At 33.6% G+C, this 16361-nt stretch overlaps 2 protein-coding genes across 3 annotated transcripts; both read left to right on the forward strand.

Annotated features, from left to right (window-relative positions):
- The first annotated feature begins 2600 nt into the window (after positions 1-2600).
- LOC136068065 (G-type lectin S-receptor-like serine/threonine-protein kinase At1g11410) lies at positions 2601-3903 on the forward strand. The gene has a single exon (XM_065774723.1). It carries the CDS (start codon positions 2803-2805, stop codon positions 3793-3795), a length of 993 nt encoding a protein of 330 aa, XP_065630795.1. The 5' UTR covers positions 2601-2802; the 3' UTR covers positions 3796-3903.
- A 32-nt stretch (positions 3904-3935) lies between these two features.
- On the forward strand, positions 3936-11922 carry LOC112031542 (G-type lectin S-receptor-like serine/threonine-protein kinase At1g11410). Of its 2 annotated transcripts, none has more exons than XM_065774722.1 (7): positions 3936-4469; positions 6539-6664; positions 9797-9993; positions 10211-10421; positions 10561-10798; positions 11199-11349; positions 11431-11922. In XM_065774722.1, exons 2-7 carry the CDS (start codon positions 6580-6582, stop codon positions 11731-11733), a joined length of 1185 nt encoding a protein of 394 aa, XP_065630794.1. In that variant the 5' UTR covers positions 3936-4469; positions 6539-6579; the 3' UTR covers positions 11734-11922. The 2 variants fall into 2 exon arrangements, with proteins under 2 accessions (XP_065630794.1, XP_065630793.1); XM_065774721.1 differs by lacking the exon at positions 3936-4469 and adding an exon at positions 5439-5762.
- Positions 11923-16361: the final 4439 nt, after the last annotated feature.

Genomic DNA, 16361 nt, shown 5'->3' on the forward strand with positions numbered 1-16361 from the left:
AATAGATAAAACTATTTTAAGCAATAATAATTAAAATTAACTTAACAACAAAATTTAATATGGTCATTTTATTAAGAAAAAAATGTTAAATGAACTTATAGTTTAATTGCTAGTACGTACTATGAACAAATTTGTAATAAGAAAACCATGTTGACCCTCAAGATTAATCTCTTATCTAAAATGCATTTTCTTACCAACTCCTTTAAAAAAATCCTAAAGCCGCCGCTAACTCTAATGGAGCAAACTATAAATAGTAAAAAAAGAAAATGACAAGTTTATGTAAAAATAACAAACAGTTAGTTACGGTCAATAATGTCATGTATACACAGGATATATAATGATGATGAAGAGTGTGAGAAATATTGTAGACTTAGAATAACTCGGGTTTAGGATTCAGATATTATTATTCGACCGACAGTACGCGCTCTTACCTTACATGATTACATTTTACGTAACCATTGACAGATGGAAGCAAAGTCAAAATCTATGTCAACTCTCGTCAAAATTTCATTCACGCCAGCTTTGTTAGCCGTGTGGGACGTGCAATAATCTATATAACGTAGGGCCCATTTGGTTAATTCAAGGCAGTAAAAAATAAATAAAAATAAAACTAATTCGGTGAGAGGTGCCCTAAACTTTCCATTTAAGAACAATTTATTTAGTTGAAATTAAAAACTTTTTACTTAAAGTACTGTAGAAAAAAATTAAAAGTTAGCTAAATAGTATAATGAGACCCATAAATTAGACAAAAAATGCAATGAAACTCATAAATAATAGTAAAAGTAAGCTAAAAACTCTAATAAATACTTAAGCTTTCATCACTTCCCAAACGCACTAGTCTTCCAATCATGGTAGGAATACATTGTATACTCTCCTTTCTTTTCAAAAATTGTGTTTCTCTTTACATTATCACATAAAAAAACTTTGTATTTACATGAATAAGTTCCAAAGTGGTTTTTCCATCAAAGATGTCCATTTTTGGTTTTCAACTTAATTTGTTAACAAATCTTGAATATCGTGTTTATTGCTTTCGTATTTATTGCTTTTAAGATTTGTTACTTACTTAATAACTAGGTGACTTAAGAATAAATCCATAATTTCAGTAAATAAATCATATATAGGTTTTTTTTAATAATTTGGTAATTAGGGGAGTGGAGATTTGAATTTTAGATATCTCTGTTGAAAACACCAAAATGTGCTAACTAGTTAAATTATAAAACTCTTGGCAAATATATATTTTTATTAAATTTTTAGATGATAAACAATCAATTTTAAATATATATATATATATATATATTTAATTCTTGAATATTAAAAAGTGTTTGGTTCATACTTGTGAACCTTAAATATGAAAACTTGGTTTGGTCCACGTACGTAAGTTGCACTTAGTGGAATTGCCTTCTTCTTTCTTATTTCTTCTACCTTTTATTGTTCTCTTCATCTTCATCTTCTTCTTTTTCTTTTATTATTATTATTACTATTTTATGGATGCCGTTAAAGCATTTGTTTTAGAAATTTTTTATAAGAAAGAAGAAAAAAGCTTTTTTTTTTTTTTTAACAGTTTTTTATATTTCTATAAACGTAGTATCAAAATTTTTCTAAAATAGTTCATTAGTAAATGCCCTAAAGGCACTCATTAACTGGATCTTTTTTTAGCAGTATTTTTTATTACACAAAGTTTTTTTGCACAATTTTACACAAACCCTAAAAGAAAGTTGCTTTTTGGGTGTGTAAAATTATGTAAAAAAAACTTGTGTGCAACAAGTTTAACCTCTTTTTTGTTAAGAAAGTAGAAGTACGTAAGTAATGAAATGTTTGCAATCAGTGGTAGCTTTAGGATTCTTTCTAAGGTAGTCAGTAAAAAGATGAACCTTAAGTAATAGATGAATCTTGTTACAAATTTTCTCATAGTAGTAGTAAGAGAATAAAAGATAAATTATAAGTTCAAAGTTCATTTGAAATATTATTTCTTAATACAATAAATATACTAATTATTGTTATTAAGATTAAATCTTGGAAGTCATCTATATATTGTTTCTAAATACAATAAACATGCTATTTTCTTTAATCATCACTGCATTGAATAATTTCATCTCTTAGTTTATTTCAAATTTGTTAAAATCTATTTTTTTTTTTTTTTAGGTTTAAGATTAACAAATTTCTAATTCTGTTCTTGGGTTTACTATTATTTTTTTTAGAGGGCCTTGATATCATTAAAATGATTATATTCAAAGCTTATTTCAACTGGACTTAACAAAAAATTAGGATCACGGTGTTCAAAATTTTATATTAGGTGGTCAAAAAAAAAATATTAAATAATTTTTTTTTTTTTGCTAGCTCAGGGGTTTTTTTTTTAGAGTTTGGTTTACCTCCAGTACTTTTTTAACGGGAGATCTCTTTTTGTTTTAAATACACAATGGCAAGTAGTAATAAGTTTTAATCTTCACATTTTATTTAATTAGTTAGTAATATTGTAATTTTTCATTAAAATAAAAAAAATTCAATTAAAAAAATACTAGAGGTAAACTAAACCTTTCTTTTGAACTCCTAGACTGTACACCCTGTCGGCAGTTTGGGTTTCATTCACCATATCTCACTGCTTCATTCTAAAAAGGTCAATAAAGCAAATAAGCAATGATGCAAGAACTTGGAAGGTCAACACGCTAAAAACAAATGCGGATACATGGGAATATGTGAATAGTGAGCTTCGGCTTGAGGTATTAATATGAATTAAGTAACACACATGCATTCAGATGCTCTTCTTACGCACTCTCATGTCCTACAATCTTTATTGGAAAAACCATGAATCCTGCTAAATCCTTATTGAAATCAGTATTGCTATTACTTCTCTCCCTTCTTTTTCCAATTTGCGTTTCCCTTGATACCATAAATCCAGACCAGCCCATCAAGGATGGTCAAACTCTAGTCTCAAACCAAAAAACCTTTGCACTTGGATTTTTCAGCCCTGGCAATTCCAACCATCGCTACGTTGGAATTTGGTATTACCAAATTACCGAACAAACCATTGTGTGGGTTGCAAACAGAGACAATCCACTCAATGATAGCTCGGGAATCTTATCCATCAACAGTCAAGGAAACCTTGTCCTCCACAGCCAAAACCAAAAGTATCCTATTTGGTCCACGAATATTGCTTCGGTCTCATCCACAAACTATTCTATCTCTATGGCTCAGCTCTTAGATGTTGGAAATCTTGTTTTGGTTCAACAACACAACCAAAGGGTCTTATGGCAAAGCTTTGATTATCCCACCAATACTATGCTTCCTTTTATGAAAGTTGGGTTGGATCAGCAGACTGGGTTGAGTCGATACTTAACATCTTGGAAGTCTAAAGATGACCCGAAAACAGGCAAGTACTCATTTAAAATTGATCCAACTGGGTACCCCCAGTTGTTGTTTTACAAGGGTCAGACTCCATTGTGGCGAGCTGGATCTTGGAGTGGCAAAGGATTGACCGGTGCACCAGAAATGAAATCTAAGTTATATACTTCCCACTTGAATGTTAGTTTTACGAATAATCAAGATGAAATCACCATGATGTATAGTATAGCTGAGCCCAATGTTTACTCTAAAACTAGATTTGTGTTAGGTGAATCAGGAACATTGAGGAAGTACACTTGGGAAGATAGTAAATGGGTCGCGTTTTGGTTTGACTCAAAAGAGTCATGCGATATATATTTAAAGTGTGGTCCAAATAGTTACTGTGACCAGGGACGGACCCAGAAGGGGGGCAAAGGGGGCCAGGGCCCCCCCCGGGCCCAAAAGAAAAAATTTTAACAGGTTAAATTTTCTTTAAAAAAAATTGGGCCCCCCCTTAGTTTTACCTTGGGCCTCCTCCCAAAAATAAATATGAACCCTGCCGGACTGCCCATCAGATTCCGGCCAGCCCATGATCCATGTAAAAAAAAAAAAAAAAAAAAAACAAACAAACAAACTCAGTCCAAAACCAACCCAAACGGAGAAGAAAAAAACGAAGGAAAAAAAAGAACAAAAAAGAAAAGAAAGGAAAGGAAACTTGAGAGCCCATAAGATTCCGGCAGCCCATGATCCATGTAAAAAAAAAAAAACAAAACAAAACAAACTCAATCCAAAACCAACCCAAATGGCCAAACGGAGAAGCAAAAAAACAAAGGAAAAAAAGAACAAAAAAGAAAAGAAAGGAAAGAGAACTTGAGAGCTGAGACTGAGAGCCAGAGGCGACACAGAGAGATCAGAAATAGAGAGGCGAGAGTGACAGAGAGACCCACCCCGATCCCGTGACGCTGCCGCCGCCGCTGACGCGACGCCGTGTTGCTGTGACGATTGCGAGAGCGAGACGCCGAGACCCATCTTGTCAAGAGCGAGAGCGAGACGCTGTTGATCTTGCTACCAGTCACGCCGGCGAGACCCACTTGCTGCCGCCGGTTGCTCAAGAGTCAAGACCCACTGCCACTTGCCCCCACCGCTCACAGGTATTTACTCTTACAGTTGCCTTCAAAATTTAATAAATATAAAATGTTTGTGATATAATCTGAGAATCTGAGATTCACAGAAATTGTGCTTGTTTGTGTTTTTACTGATGAACTGAACTGATGTAATGTTGGTGATTGACTGATTGTGAATTGAAATATTGAATCTGTGCTGCGGCTGCTGCCTGTGGTGTTTTTTTTTTTTGGCTTTTTGGCTGTGACTCTGTGACTCTGTGTAACTGTGTTTGTGACTCTCTTATATAGATAAGAGAGATAGAGAGAGAGAGAGAGTAGAGTTTGTAGTTGTAGGGATTAATTTTTCCTTTATTGACTGGTAGTTGGGCATAACAGGGACAACCAGACAAGTGAAGTTGGGGTTGGGCAACGGACAAAACAAAAGGTTGACAACTTTACCTTTTTTTTTTTCTGTAAGGTCAATTGGTGTCGGCAGTGGGCAGTGGGCAGTGGGATTCATTGGGTTAGTGGGTCAGTGTTAGAAAGAGGGAGACAATTAGACAACACAAAGGCATAAATAAAGGCAATCAACACATAGACATAAATAAAGGCAGACTAAAGACCAAAAAAAAAAAAACAAATCATATATTATAATTTATAGGAAATTGTCACACAAATTTAAGAAAATAATGGTGATTCTTATTTTATTTGTAGATCATGAAAAAATCAATTACAATGCTTGATTTTTTCAAAAGAAAAGGTTCAACTTCAAATTCTTCCGAAGTCAATGTGGAATTGCCAACAACTAATGTTGCTATTCCAATTCCAGAAAATGTGGAATTGCTAACAACTAATGTCTTGGTTGTTAGTTTATTAATACTATATGGATGTGTATTTGAAAAAAAAAAATTCGCTTATCTCCGACCCCCCCAACTTAAAATCCTGCGTTCGTCCCTGACTGTGACCCATACAATGGGGATGAGTTTGATTGCACATGCTTACCTGGGTTCGAACCCAAGTCGTCTCTTGATTGGCGTATTAGAGATGGATCAGGTGGGTGTGTAAGGATCCGAGGGGTGTCTACTTGTAAAAGCAAAGAAGGTTCGTCAAGTTGGCACATGTGAAGGTGCCTGATACTTCAATAGCACATGTAGACATGAGTTTAAGTTTGAAAGAGTGTGAGCAAGAGTGCTTAAGGAATTGTTCTTGTACGGCTTACACAAGTGCAGATGAGAGTGAGGGAGGATTGGATGCTTGACATGGCATGGGACTTGGTTGACGTAAGAACATTTTCTGATGAAGGACAAGATTTATACATACGTGTGGATGCGGTTGTACTAGGTAATACTTTAATTAATACTTGCAAATTTCTTTTTAATTATTGCTTCCACATTAATTGCTTAGGTTACCTCTAGTAAAAAGGTACTATAGACATGTAACCAAAAAAATAAAAAAAAGCAATAGAAGAAAATGGTAGGGTGCTTTGGTTAAACCACATTAATTGCTTGTTTCTCTCTTCTCATATTCTTTTTACTTCTTTCTAATATCTTCTTATTCTAACATGAAATAATAGTCATCTCACATTTCCTAACACATAGCACATATAGAGCATCCAGATTTTATGCATATTGCAACAGATTTATACATGGTTTTGTTAAACCGTCCAAAAACAATATCATAATCTTCGCATTTCTATCTTCTCTTTGCCTTAAAATTTTCCAAACTTTTAAGAAACAGTTTGACAAGTTTAAATTGTTTAAATTTTGTTTTTGCATTCTTAAAATTTAAAAAAAAAAAAAAAATTGTTAACGCCTGACATCATAAGAATTTCTACAATTATATTCATCACTTTTGTCCCGCGGCTATATATATGTAACACTTGTTCAATCTCAGTTTGATGTTGAAAAACCAGTTTGCGCATTTTTTTAACAATTGAATTTTGACCTCAATTAGGGAATCGCACATTCTCCTTAGTCCTTAAGCTCATTGTTTCCTTCCTACTCTCTTTCCCTATAAAATTGCATCAATATTAACTATTTATGTTTAATTACCTTCTCGAATTTATGAGGTTACTATGAGTAATAAATAAATAATTTTTTTTTCTTTTATTACCTTAGCTCAATATGACAAGAAAAATGGTCTTACTCGAAAAACAAGAATGTTGGCAATTCTGGGAATTTCTGTTGTTGTAATGGTTCTTGCGGTCTCCATTGTGTATTGGCTGGTAATGAGGAACAAAATGGGTAAGCAAGTCTTTGCTCAGTCTTTTGTTTGAATGGAAGCAGTTTCTTTTTCATTTATTTTTTGCCGCTAAGTCTAGTGAAAAAATTATAGTAAGGTGACTCAAGAGTGCATTTGACTTTTATTTATTTATGGTAGATTATGTGCATAATATTTATCAAAATATATAATTTTACTTTTATTTATTTTTGGTAAATTATTTGCATAGCATTTATCAAAAATATAGTTTTTAGTAAGTTAGAATATAAGAGTTTTGAAAGGAATGGAATTACATGAAATAAAATATGATTTCATTTCTCTACTGCTTTTAGGAGTTTATATAAGAATGAATGGAAAGTAAAGAAATATAAAACTTTGTTAATATACCATTTAACTTTTATTTTTCCTTTCTCAAAGATAGGGATGAAATCAATATTTACCTCCATTTCATCAAAGGAATGAGGAAGAATGTTTATTAGAAAATAAACGGAATGTGCATCTCTGCTTCGCATGGGAGACATGAGAGAAAGATGAAAGAAAAAAGAAGAAAAAATCCTTAACTCAGACGATTTTCAAATTTATAGAAGTTAAAGGAAAATGTAAGCTTAAAATCTACTACAAAATGGTGTTAACAAACAAGACAAAAATGCAAGAAGAACTTTTAATAGGAAGTCAATTTCATACCGAAAACCGTTTCGATTTGGTGAACGAAATGAAATATTTCAGTCACATAGAACTTGAGTTCCATGTGAATTTTTCCAAATAACTCGATTTTCATCAAATCAAGTTTTACATTGAAACTCGATTTTCTAAAAATCGAGTTTCAAAATAAAGACATTTTGTTAGGTAGTTTCAAAATATGGACATTTTGTTACATCTTTTGGGCGAAATGAACAAATGCCCATTTTAACCCCATTTTGAGGCGTTTTGATATATATATATATATATATATTTTTTTTTTTTTGAATATAAAAAAGGATTTTATATAAGGGCACACAAAGTATACCATTTTTTAAAAAAATTTATAAAAAATTGAAAAAAATAAAAAAAATTTTAACAGCTTTTTCAATCCCAATAAAATCTTTCCAAAAAAGGGATACAATAAAAAAAATCTCAAATAGAGTAAGTGGATGATTCTAATTGTTATTAAAAAATCATTAGTAGTGGTTTTTTTGTATATAAAACAAACAATTTAGGCAATTAGAGCATTCACATCAGTGGGTTTAAAGTCATGTAAAATCATGTAAACATCAATTTTTACACATTTTTGCTCAAAAATGCACTCCATCAGCTCTTCTAAAATTGTATAAAAATGTGTATTTCTTTACACGAGCTACAGTAACCGTGTAAATATACACGGCTACTGTAGCTCGTGTAAAGAATAATTTATTCATTTCCTTCGCTCGTTTTTTTCTCTCTCTTCTCCGGCTCAACAACCTCAGTATCTCATCTTCCTCTTTTTCCAAATGCACACAACCAGACAAATCAACACACAAACACATCCGGACAAATCAAAACACAAACACATCAGACAAATCAACACACAAAACAGATCTACACTTGCTTTAAAAAAAAAAAAAACACAGATACACAAACACGGAGATCACAAACACATCAGACAAATCAACTCACAAAACAGAGATACACTTGCTTTTAAAAAAAAAAAAAAAAAAAAAACACAGATACACAAACACGGAGATCGGAGATCGGCGATGCAGAATGGAGATCGGAGATCGACGATGCAGATCGGAGCTGTAGCGGATGGGTTTTGTGATTTGGTGGTGTATCGGTGATGCAGAGCTTCGGTGGTGGATCGGTGGCGTTTGGTGGTCGGAGCTGTGGCGGATTGGTTTATGGTGGATCGGTGATGCGGGGCTGGGAGATTGTTGATTCGGAGCTTCGGTGGTGGAGGGTGGTGGATCGGTGGCGTTTGGTGGTCGGAGCTGTGGCGGATGGGTTGGGAAGAGAAACCAGAGAGTGGGTTGGAAGAGAATCCAGAGACTGGGTTTAGAGAGAAAGAGAGTGAGAGCGTGAAAGCAACCAGAAAAATGAAAGAGAAAAATGAAAGAGAGAGAGAGGGCGCGGGTATTTAAGGGAGGTAGGTAAAAAAAATAATAAAAAATAGAGTGTAATAAATATTTTATTGAAATAACTTGTAAAATAAATGAATTGATGTGGGTGTTTTGTAAAAGTGAATGTGTAAAATAGAAAAAGTAAGTTTTTAGTGTAAAAATGAATGTGTAAAATAGACACACTGATGTGAATGCTCTTATATAGAAGGAACTTCCAAGAAGTTTCCTTCAATTAACTTTTCCCATTTTCCAACACACTCACGTGGCCTACAATATTTACTTCTCATCAACCTAATTGCGCTTTCTTCCTCTTCTCATTTCCGAAGTTCCAACGTCTCTTCAATCTTCAATGGCTCACAGGTGCTCTCTTCAGTCTCTTTTCTCATCTTTTTCTTCTTCTTCTTTTGTATTTTCTCTCTCACACTGGCTTTGCTTCATGCCTTCATCTCGTTCTTTTTTCTTTTTTTTTTCTTTTTTTTCATCTCCTGTATAGAAGATCCAGTGGCAGTGATTTTTCTTTTAACAGGGGAAAAAAAAAAAACCCCAAATGCGTGTTTCGGCCGAAATTTGCCGAAATCAACCGAAATGCCCGAAACGCACTGGAATGTAGACTGGTACTAGATTTTCCGTCCGTTCTGGCCAGAATGGAACAGAATTCATAACATTGAGAAAGAAACACCTTTTTTTGTTCCTGTCCGGTATACATATACCGGCCGAAGTCCGATATCTTCTCCGGCATGGCCGAAATGACCCGGTATATTTTTCGGCACGAAACAGCCTTGTTTCTATACCGGCCAAGGTACCGGTAAAGAAACGAAAAAATTCCTAGCAACGAAAAAATGCAATTAATAGAGAGATGCAAAGGGCTTCTTTTATTATTATTTTACTTTCGAATGAGTGATTTTCATTGCATAGCGGTATATTGAAGCAACCCAGACAATTTCGCAAATGCTTGTCCTTTAATTTCTTGCCTCTCAGCCTATATATGTATATCCCAAAACATTGGCTCCTTCCATTTACACATTCTATTATCTATCAAATATGAACGTATTAACTAATTATTTGTTAGTTGTTTTATAACAGGGAAGTGGAAAATCACAGATTCATATGGTGCCTGTAGTTTACCAAACTTAGAAGACTCTTCAAGTAGAAGTTACCTCGATGGAATTAGAAGAGATTCAAATTTTCCAGTATTTGATCTAAAAACCATTATTGCAGCCACAGATAATTTCTCTGTTGCTAACAGGCTTGGTAAAGGTGGCTTTGGCTCGGTTTATAAGGTATTCTCCTTACACAGGTGGCAACACCCAAATAAATAACTTAATCTTAGTTCATGTGTGTTAATGCATCGGAAAATTCGTCATGAATGTTTAGGTGCATTCATAGTTTTAAGTGTAATACTTCATTAGGTGAAATTAGGCTTGCCCAAATAATTGAGTTAAATTTCTGTCAGCATTTGTGTACTACAATGAAATGACCTACGGATTTTTATTTCAGGGTTTGTTACAAAATGGAATGGAAATAGCTGTGAAAAGACTATCAAAATACTCAAAACAAGGAATAGAACAGTTCGAAAATGAAGTAGTGCTAATTGCTAAACTCCAACACAAGAACTTGGTGAGAATTTTAGGTTATTGTGTTCAAGGAGAAGAGAAGATATTAGTTTATGAGTATTTGCCAAACAAAAGTTTGGACTCTTTTATTTTTGGTACGTATTCTTTTCACATAAACTTCAAGCATCATGACCATGAAAATGGTCCTCCAAATTCAAACATCTTAATTCCTAGCATAAGTTATATATGTAATCACGAATGTAGTCTAATCTGAGTTCAAATATCTTCATTCAGATGAAGCAAAAAGGTCATGGTTAGATTGGGGAAAGAAATTTGAGATTATTTGTGGAATTGCTCGAGGGATCTTATATCTTCATCAAGACTCAAGATTAAGAATTATCCATAGAGATTTAAAGGCTAGCAATGTTTTACTTGACACTGCATTGAATACAAAAATTTCAGATTTTGGTATGGCTAGAATCTTTAGAGGGGACCAAATTGAAGCCAATACAAATTGTATTGTTGGAACGTCGTAAGTGGACTAAAGAAAAACAAATTTATAGTTTTCACCTGATTACTTGACTAACATTATTATATTTCATAAGAGTACAAATTGCTGCCCCTTTTTTGCAAAAATGATGGACTTCTTTGAAATTATTATTTTTTTTTTTGATAACTTAAATAGTTGGTAGAAGAGGGATTTGAACTTGAATGCCTTCTTTGAAAAAATCAAGAGGCTCCAGTTAAATTACTAGGCTCTTGGAAAACTACTTTTATCTTTTATTAGTTCAAATGTTATGTGTAATGTTATTGAACAAAGGATTTTTTTGAATAATTTTTGTTTACTCATGAACTATGCCCAATAGTTTTCTTTAATTTTTGTTAAACAATATGCAATGCTTAATAGTTTTATTTTCATTGTATTACAACAGCGGTTATATGTCACCTGAGTATGCAATGCAAGGATTATTTTCAATAAAGTCCGATGTATTTAGTTTTGGGGTGTTGCTATTGGAGATCATTACTGGCAAAAGAAACACCAACAATTATCATAATGGTCCACCCTCAAATTTGATTGAACATGTAAGTACATGTGGAAACAATGACTTGCAATACTAGCCTTGTTGTGTTGTATTTAGCCTAATATGAATACGTTGTTTATAGATTTGGGACCAATGGATAGAAGGCAAAGCTATGGAAATAATCGATCCATCACTAGGTGAGACATACTTGGCTAATGAAGTATCGAGATGCATTCAAATTGGGCTTTTGTGTGTGCAAGAACATGCAACAGATCGACCAACCATGTCAGTAGTTGTTTTCATGTTGAGTAATGTCACACCCCTTCCTTCACCAAAGCGACCTGCATTCATTTTCAAGAGCACTAGCAATACTAAAGACCAAACAACTAATGAAGGAGCTAATTCTATAAATGAAATAACAGTTACTAAAATGGATGGTCGCTAAAGCTAAAGCTCCTCACTATTTGGAGAAATGTACTACTATGCCATTTTTTTTTTTGGGGGTAAAATACTAGTATGCCATTGTATCATAGGATTGACTTCCTCTGCATCTACTCAACATTCTACACTATTATTTTATTGTAGAAACCTAATAAGTATAATGTAAATTATGACAAAAAAGAAGATACAATAGGTGAGGGGTAGATTTAAACCCTAAATGTCTTGAAAACATCAAGAGTTGCTAACTAGTTTAGCTTTAACAACAAGGCTCTTGGCCACTTCCATCCCCTTTAACTACTTAATTTCCAATCAAGTGCTTTCTAAAAATTAATACACCAAGAGTTAAATTTTGTGTGGATAACTTCACATGTTTTCCAAATAAGATGTCCAAATTATATAGTCAAATTTTAAAAATAAATGTTTGATCAGCGCGTCAAACTAGGTACAAATATGAGTTTGATCAACCGGGTTCGAATCATAAATTTATTGGACTAAAACATGTTATTACAATAAATCCTTTTTTTTTTTTTTTAGGCTAGGTTGGGTTATAGGGTCTGCATCTAATAATTTTCCCATACCTACTCTCTGTAACCTAACAATTACAAATCTCCAACACAAGTCAGATCCAACAATTGCCAGTCTTTATAGCTCCACCACCTTGGCAACCCATGATATTTTAGGACTTACAGTTGCAGCTCCACTATCTACCTCTGTTCAAAACCCACCTCCCTCCCTCATAGAATTTGATTCATTTTGATCCACTTCGGCCAAGGGCTAGAGTTGGGGACTTGGGTCCCTCTTGGTCTTATAATGATGTTTGAGAGATTTTTTTTTTTTTTTTATTAAGCCCAAATAGGCGTGAAAATTCTTTTTTTTTTTTTCTCTTCTATCCACATCTTCTTATTTTACCTTTCGACCGTCTTCTCTATCACACACACGGGCTTGGTCAATATCAAAAACAATAAGAGCTTAATTTAAGCCCAGCCGTGGGCCTTTAGTTGTCCAACACTAGGTCTTTTTTTTTTTTTGGTGGGCTCGTGTTGGTCAATTTCATAGGCTAGCTTTATGATTTTTATAGACTATAATAATGGTTTTGGGCTGACTTTGTGGGCCAAAATTAGCCGACTTCACACCCTTCCTTGACCTCTCAACTCATTTGGGCACTGGCCGTTGATATCAGCGGGACATTTTATTGCACTAGTAGTGCGCCCATCACCTGAGGTGGGGCTAAAATCTATTGGAACATTAAACCCATCAACAAGAGAGATCTAAAATATTATATGCATTTTCCTTTCAAAAAATGAACTAATTATGTGGGCACAAAAATCTAAGAGTGAATAAAGAGAGGTGCTACGTTCATAATATTTTTATAACATTTTGATGACAAATCATAGGTAGTTATTGGTTCAAATTTAAATTTAACACTAAGATTACTTTTTTGCCTCAACAATAACAACTAGTAACAACTTGCCACTTAAGATTTGTTGTAAAAATATTATGGATATATCATTTTTAGTGAATAAATCCCAAATGGTGATATATATAAATACCATGTAATTTCAATAGAGATGAGAAACCATGGTTTTAAAAACCAAACCGAACAAAGAACCAAAAAAGAGACTGATTATCAATTTTATGGTCCGATCAGGGTCCGACCGATGGTCGAACCGATGACGTCGTAATTAATATAATTAAAATATGAAAATAATTTTTGTATAAAATTTAAATATTAATAACTTATATTAAGAAAAATTATATATATGTGTGTGTGTGTGTGTGTGTGTTACAAGTGTTTTTTTCCATACCACCTTTCTTTTATTGTCGGTAATGGTTGACAAAGAATAAACTATTTAATATTTAAGTTTCATCTTTTAGTTTATATAAATAATAGTATAACTTTAACTAATTATTAAAAAAAAAAAAAAACCAAAGTCAGATGATTAGACAAGTCACTGACTTATGACCCCTTTACCAACCTATTCCGCCACTCTTAGCCACATGTTTACTCTTTATTTATTTATTTTTCTAATCCACCTTGTAAATCTAGCACTCCACTCCGCCACTCCCCACTTTACTTACCGTCAAAGACTCTTTTTTTTTTTTTTTCCAGTCTTTTGTCCTCCACAAAATCTATATCTTCCTCTCTATTTCAGGAAGTTAGAACTATTATCTATCTCTTCAATACATCATCGTTTCCTCTTATTTCTCTCTTTCTCATTGAAGATTTGTAGATACCATTCCAAAATGCTAATTTCAATGCCAAGCATAAATATTCAGTCATTTTCTCTCTCTCAAGCATAGCCAATCTTAAGAAAAACTACTTTATTGCAACAATCTGTCCTCACCATCAACAGATTTGAGAAAAAAGAAGATTTTTATTGCAAAAAAAAGTTCCATTGCAAATCCCTTTTAGCAATTTTACAAAACCAGTTCAACCATATCGTTTCCGGTTGAATTGAGCGGTTTTCGACTATTTCCGACTTTTAGCTCTTTTTTGGTTATTTGTCATAATCAGACCAGATTAATGGCCGGTTCACGATTGAACAGGTTGGACTGGCCGGTACGGTTCGGTTTTTAAAACCATGTGAGAAACAAAAGTGTTCAAGGTTGAGGCTGTTTTTGGGCTCTAGACATCCTTTGAATACTTCAACGAGCTACAAGTGCAGTTCTTAGAGGGCTTTGAGCATTTTTGCTCCCCGGTGTCTGAGACCTTCAAAGACTGGCTTGGATTTTGTTGGAAAAGTGACTCGGCTGTGCGGAAGATCATCTTGCTTGAACTTATCTCAATACCACGTAGTCTGCTATCCTCCTTTCTTTCATGGTCTCCTTTGCTTCAGCTCGATCTTTCTGAGTAGGCTTAAAGCCTAAACCAAAACCCCATTTGGGCTGACTAGCTCAATTTTATGGCTAGAGTAATAGGTTATGGTTTTTTTTTTTTAATTATTTTTTATGAATCAAAGATAATTATTTTCATGGACCATAGATGTGCAAAAGTGTCCTCAACAATCTTCTAATCCAATAGGTTTTCAGGGCCACTGCCCTTTTTTCTAAAAAACTTAATTTTACAAACACAGAACTCGCAGTATCATGCCTCACCCTATTGCCAAAATTGGGGATCAAACACCTACAGGAATATTTTTTTTACCCCTGTCAACTAAAAACTTGATTAATGACTTAGTCAAATCCCTAACATTTATGATTTTTCTCTAGTCCCATCACTACTTATATCTTAGAAAAGTGATTTTTAACTAGTTAGAACTTAATAAAAAGTGAACCAAACGAAATTCCTGTCAATGATAAGGCCCGGAATGTAATAAACTTAAATTCTCCTGAACACACATTGGCTACTTGTGACTTGTTTTTATGCGAACTTTTCCGTTATTCAGTTCTTTAATGTTCAACAAACATCACCTTCAATCCATGGAAAGTTCAATCAATTAAAGAGAGAAAATGGACATTTGCCAATTTCGCCAAAACTTTTCAGCAAAATGCCCCATATCTGAAACTATTTAGAAAAATGCTCCTGTTTTGAAACTCGATTTTCTAAAAATTGAGTTTCAATTTAAAACTCGATTTTTGGACAATTGAGTTATAACGAATTGAAAATTTAAAATAAATAAATAAAAATTCTGGAACTTGAGTTCCAATTTTTTTTTTTTTCATAATTCCATGTTTGCTATAACTCGATGTTCTAAAAATTGAGTTTGGCAAATAACTTCATGTCTGAAATTATTTAGGGATGTGCCCCTGTTTTGTAACTCGATTTTTCTAAAATTGAGTTTCAATGTAAAACTTGATTTAACTTTAAAAAAAAAAAAACAAAAATTGTGGAACTCGAGTTCCACATTTTTTTTTTTTTTTTTAAAGTTTAATTTTGCTANCAAAATAGGGACATTTCCTTAATGAGTTTCAAACATAGGGCATTTTGCTGAAAAGTTTGTGAGAAAAGAGTAAAAGCCAATTTTGGCCCAATTAAAGTCTTCCCAGTAATAAGTAGGGTGATAAGTAACATGATACCATGTAGAGGCCATCTGCTGACGTTCATGCAGTTGGCGACTCATTTCAAACCATTCTTTGGCCGCATTTTGTAGCCTCTTCATTGGGAGCAAAATCTAATCCCTAAAATCACCATATCTCCTGTTATCACGCAGCAAACATGCAGTTTCCGCAAATTACCTATCAACACATCATCCTTAGTCTCAGCTAGAGGTGACAAAATCAACCCAAACCATTTGCTCACCCAAACCCATCCACTTAAATAAGATCAGAACCCACTCAATTATTAATTGGGTTAAATGGATATTAACCCAATTAATATTAATGTTTATTGGGTTTTAACTAGGTACCCAATCAAACCCAATTATAACTCAAGTATCATTCCTACAAATCACCCAACTGTAAAATACCCCAAAACCACTAAAAATTTACCAAAATACTCATTAAACCTAAAAAATTACCAAAATATACCTCCAAGGTCACATCATGATCAATTATATGAGGTCTTCTCCCTGTATGGTCAATTGGAGCATCAGTTTAATGGGGGATGAGATATCTATCTCAGCTTATAAAGAACAAGTCTCCATCAAGATCACCACCAAAGCACTCAATTGGATGCGGTCTGTGGACAAATTC

The sequence above is a fragment of the Quercus suber genome, unplaced genomic scaffold (genome assembly GCF_002906115.3).
Source record: "Quercus suber isolate HL8 unplaced genomic scaffold, Cork oak 2.0 scaffold_97, whole genome shotgun sequence".
Taxonomy (NCBI): Eukaryota; Viridiplantae; Streptophyta; class Magnoliopsida; order Fagales; family Fagaceae; genus Quercus; species Quercus suber.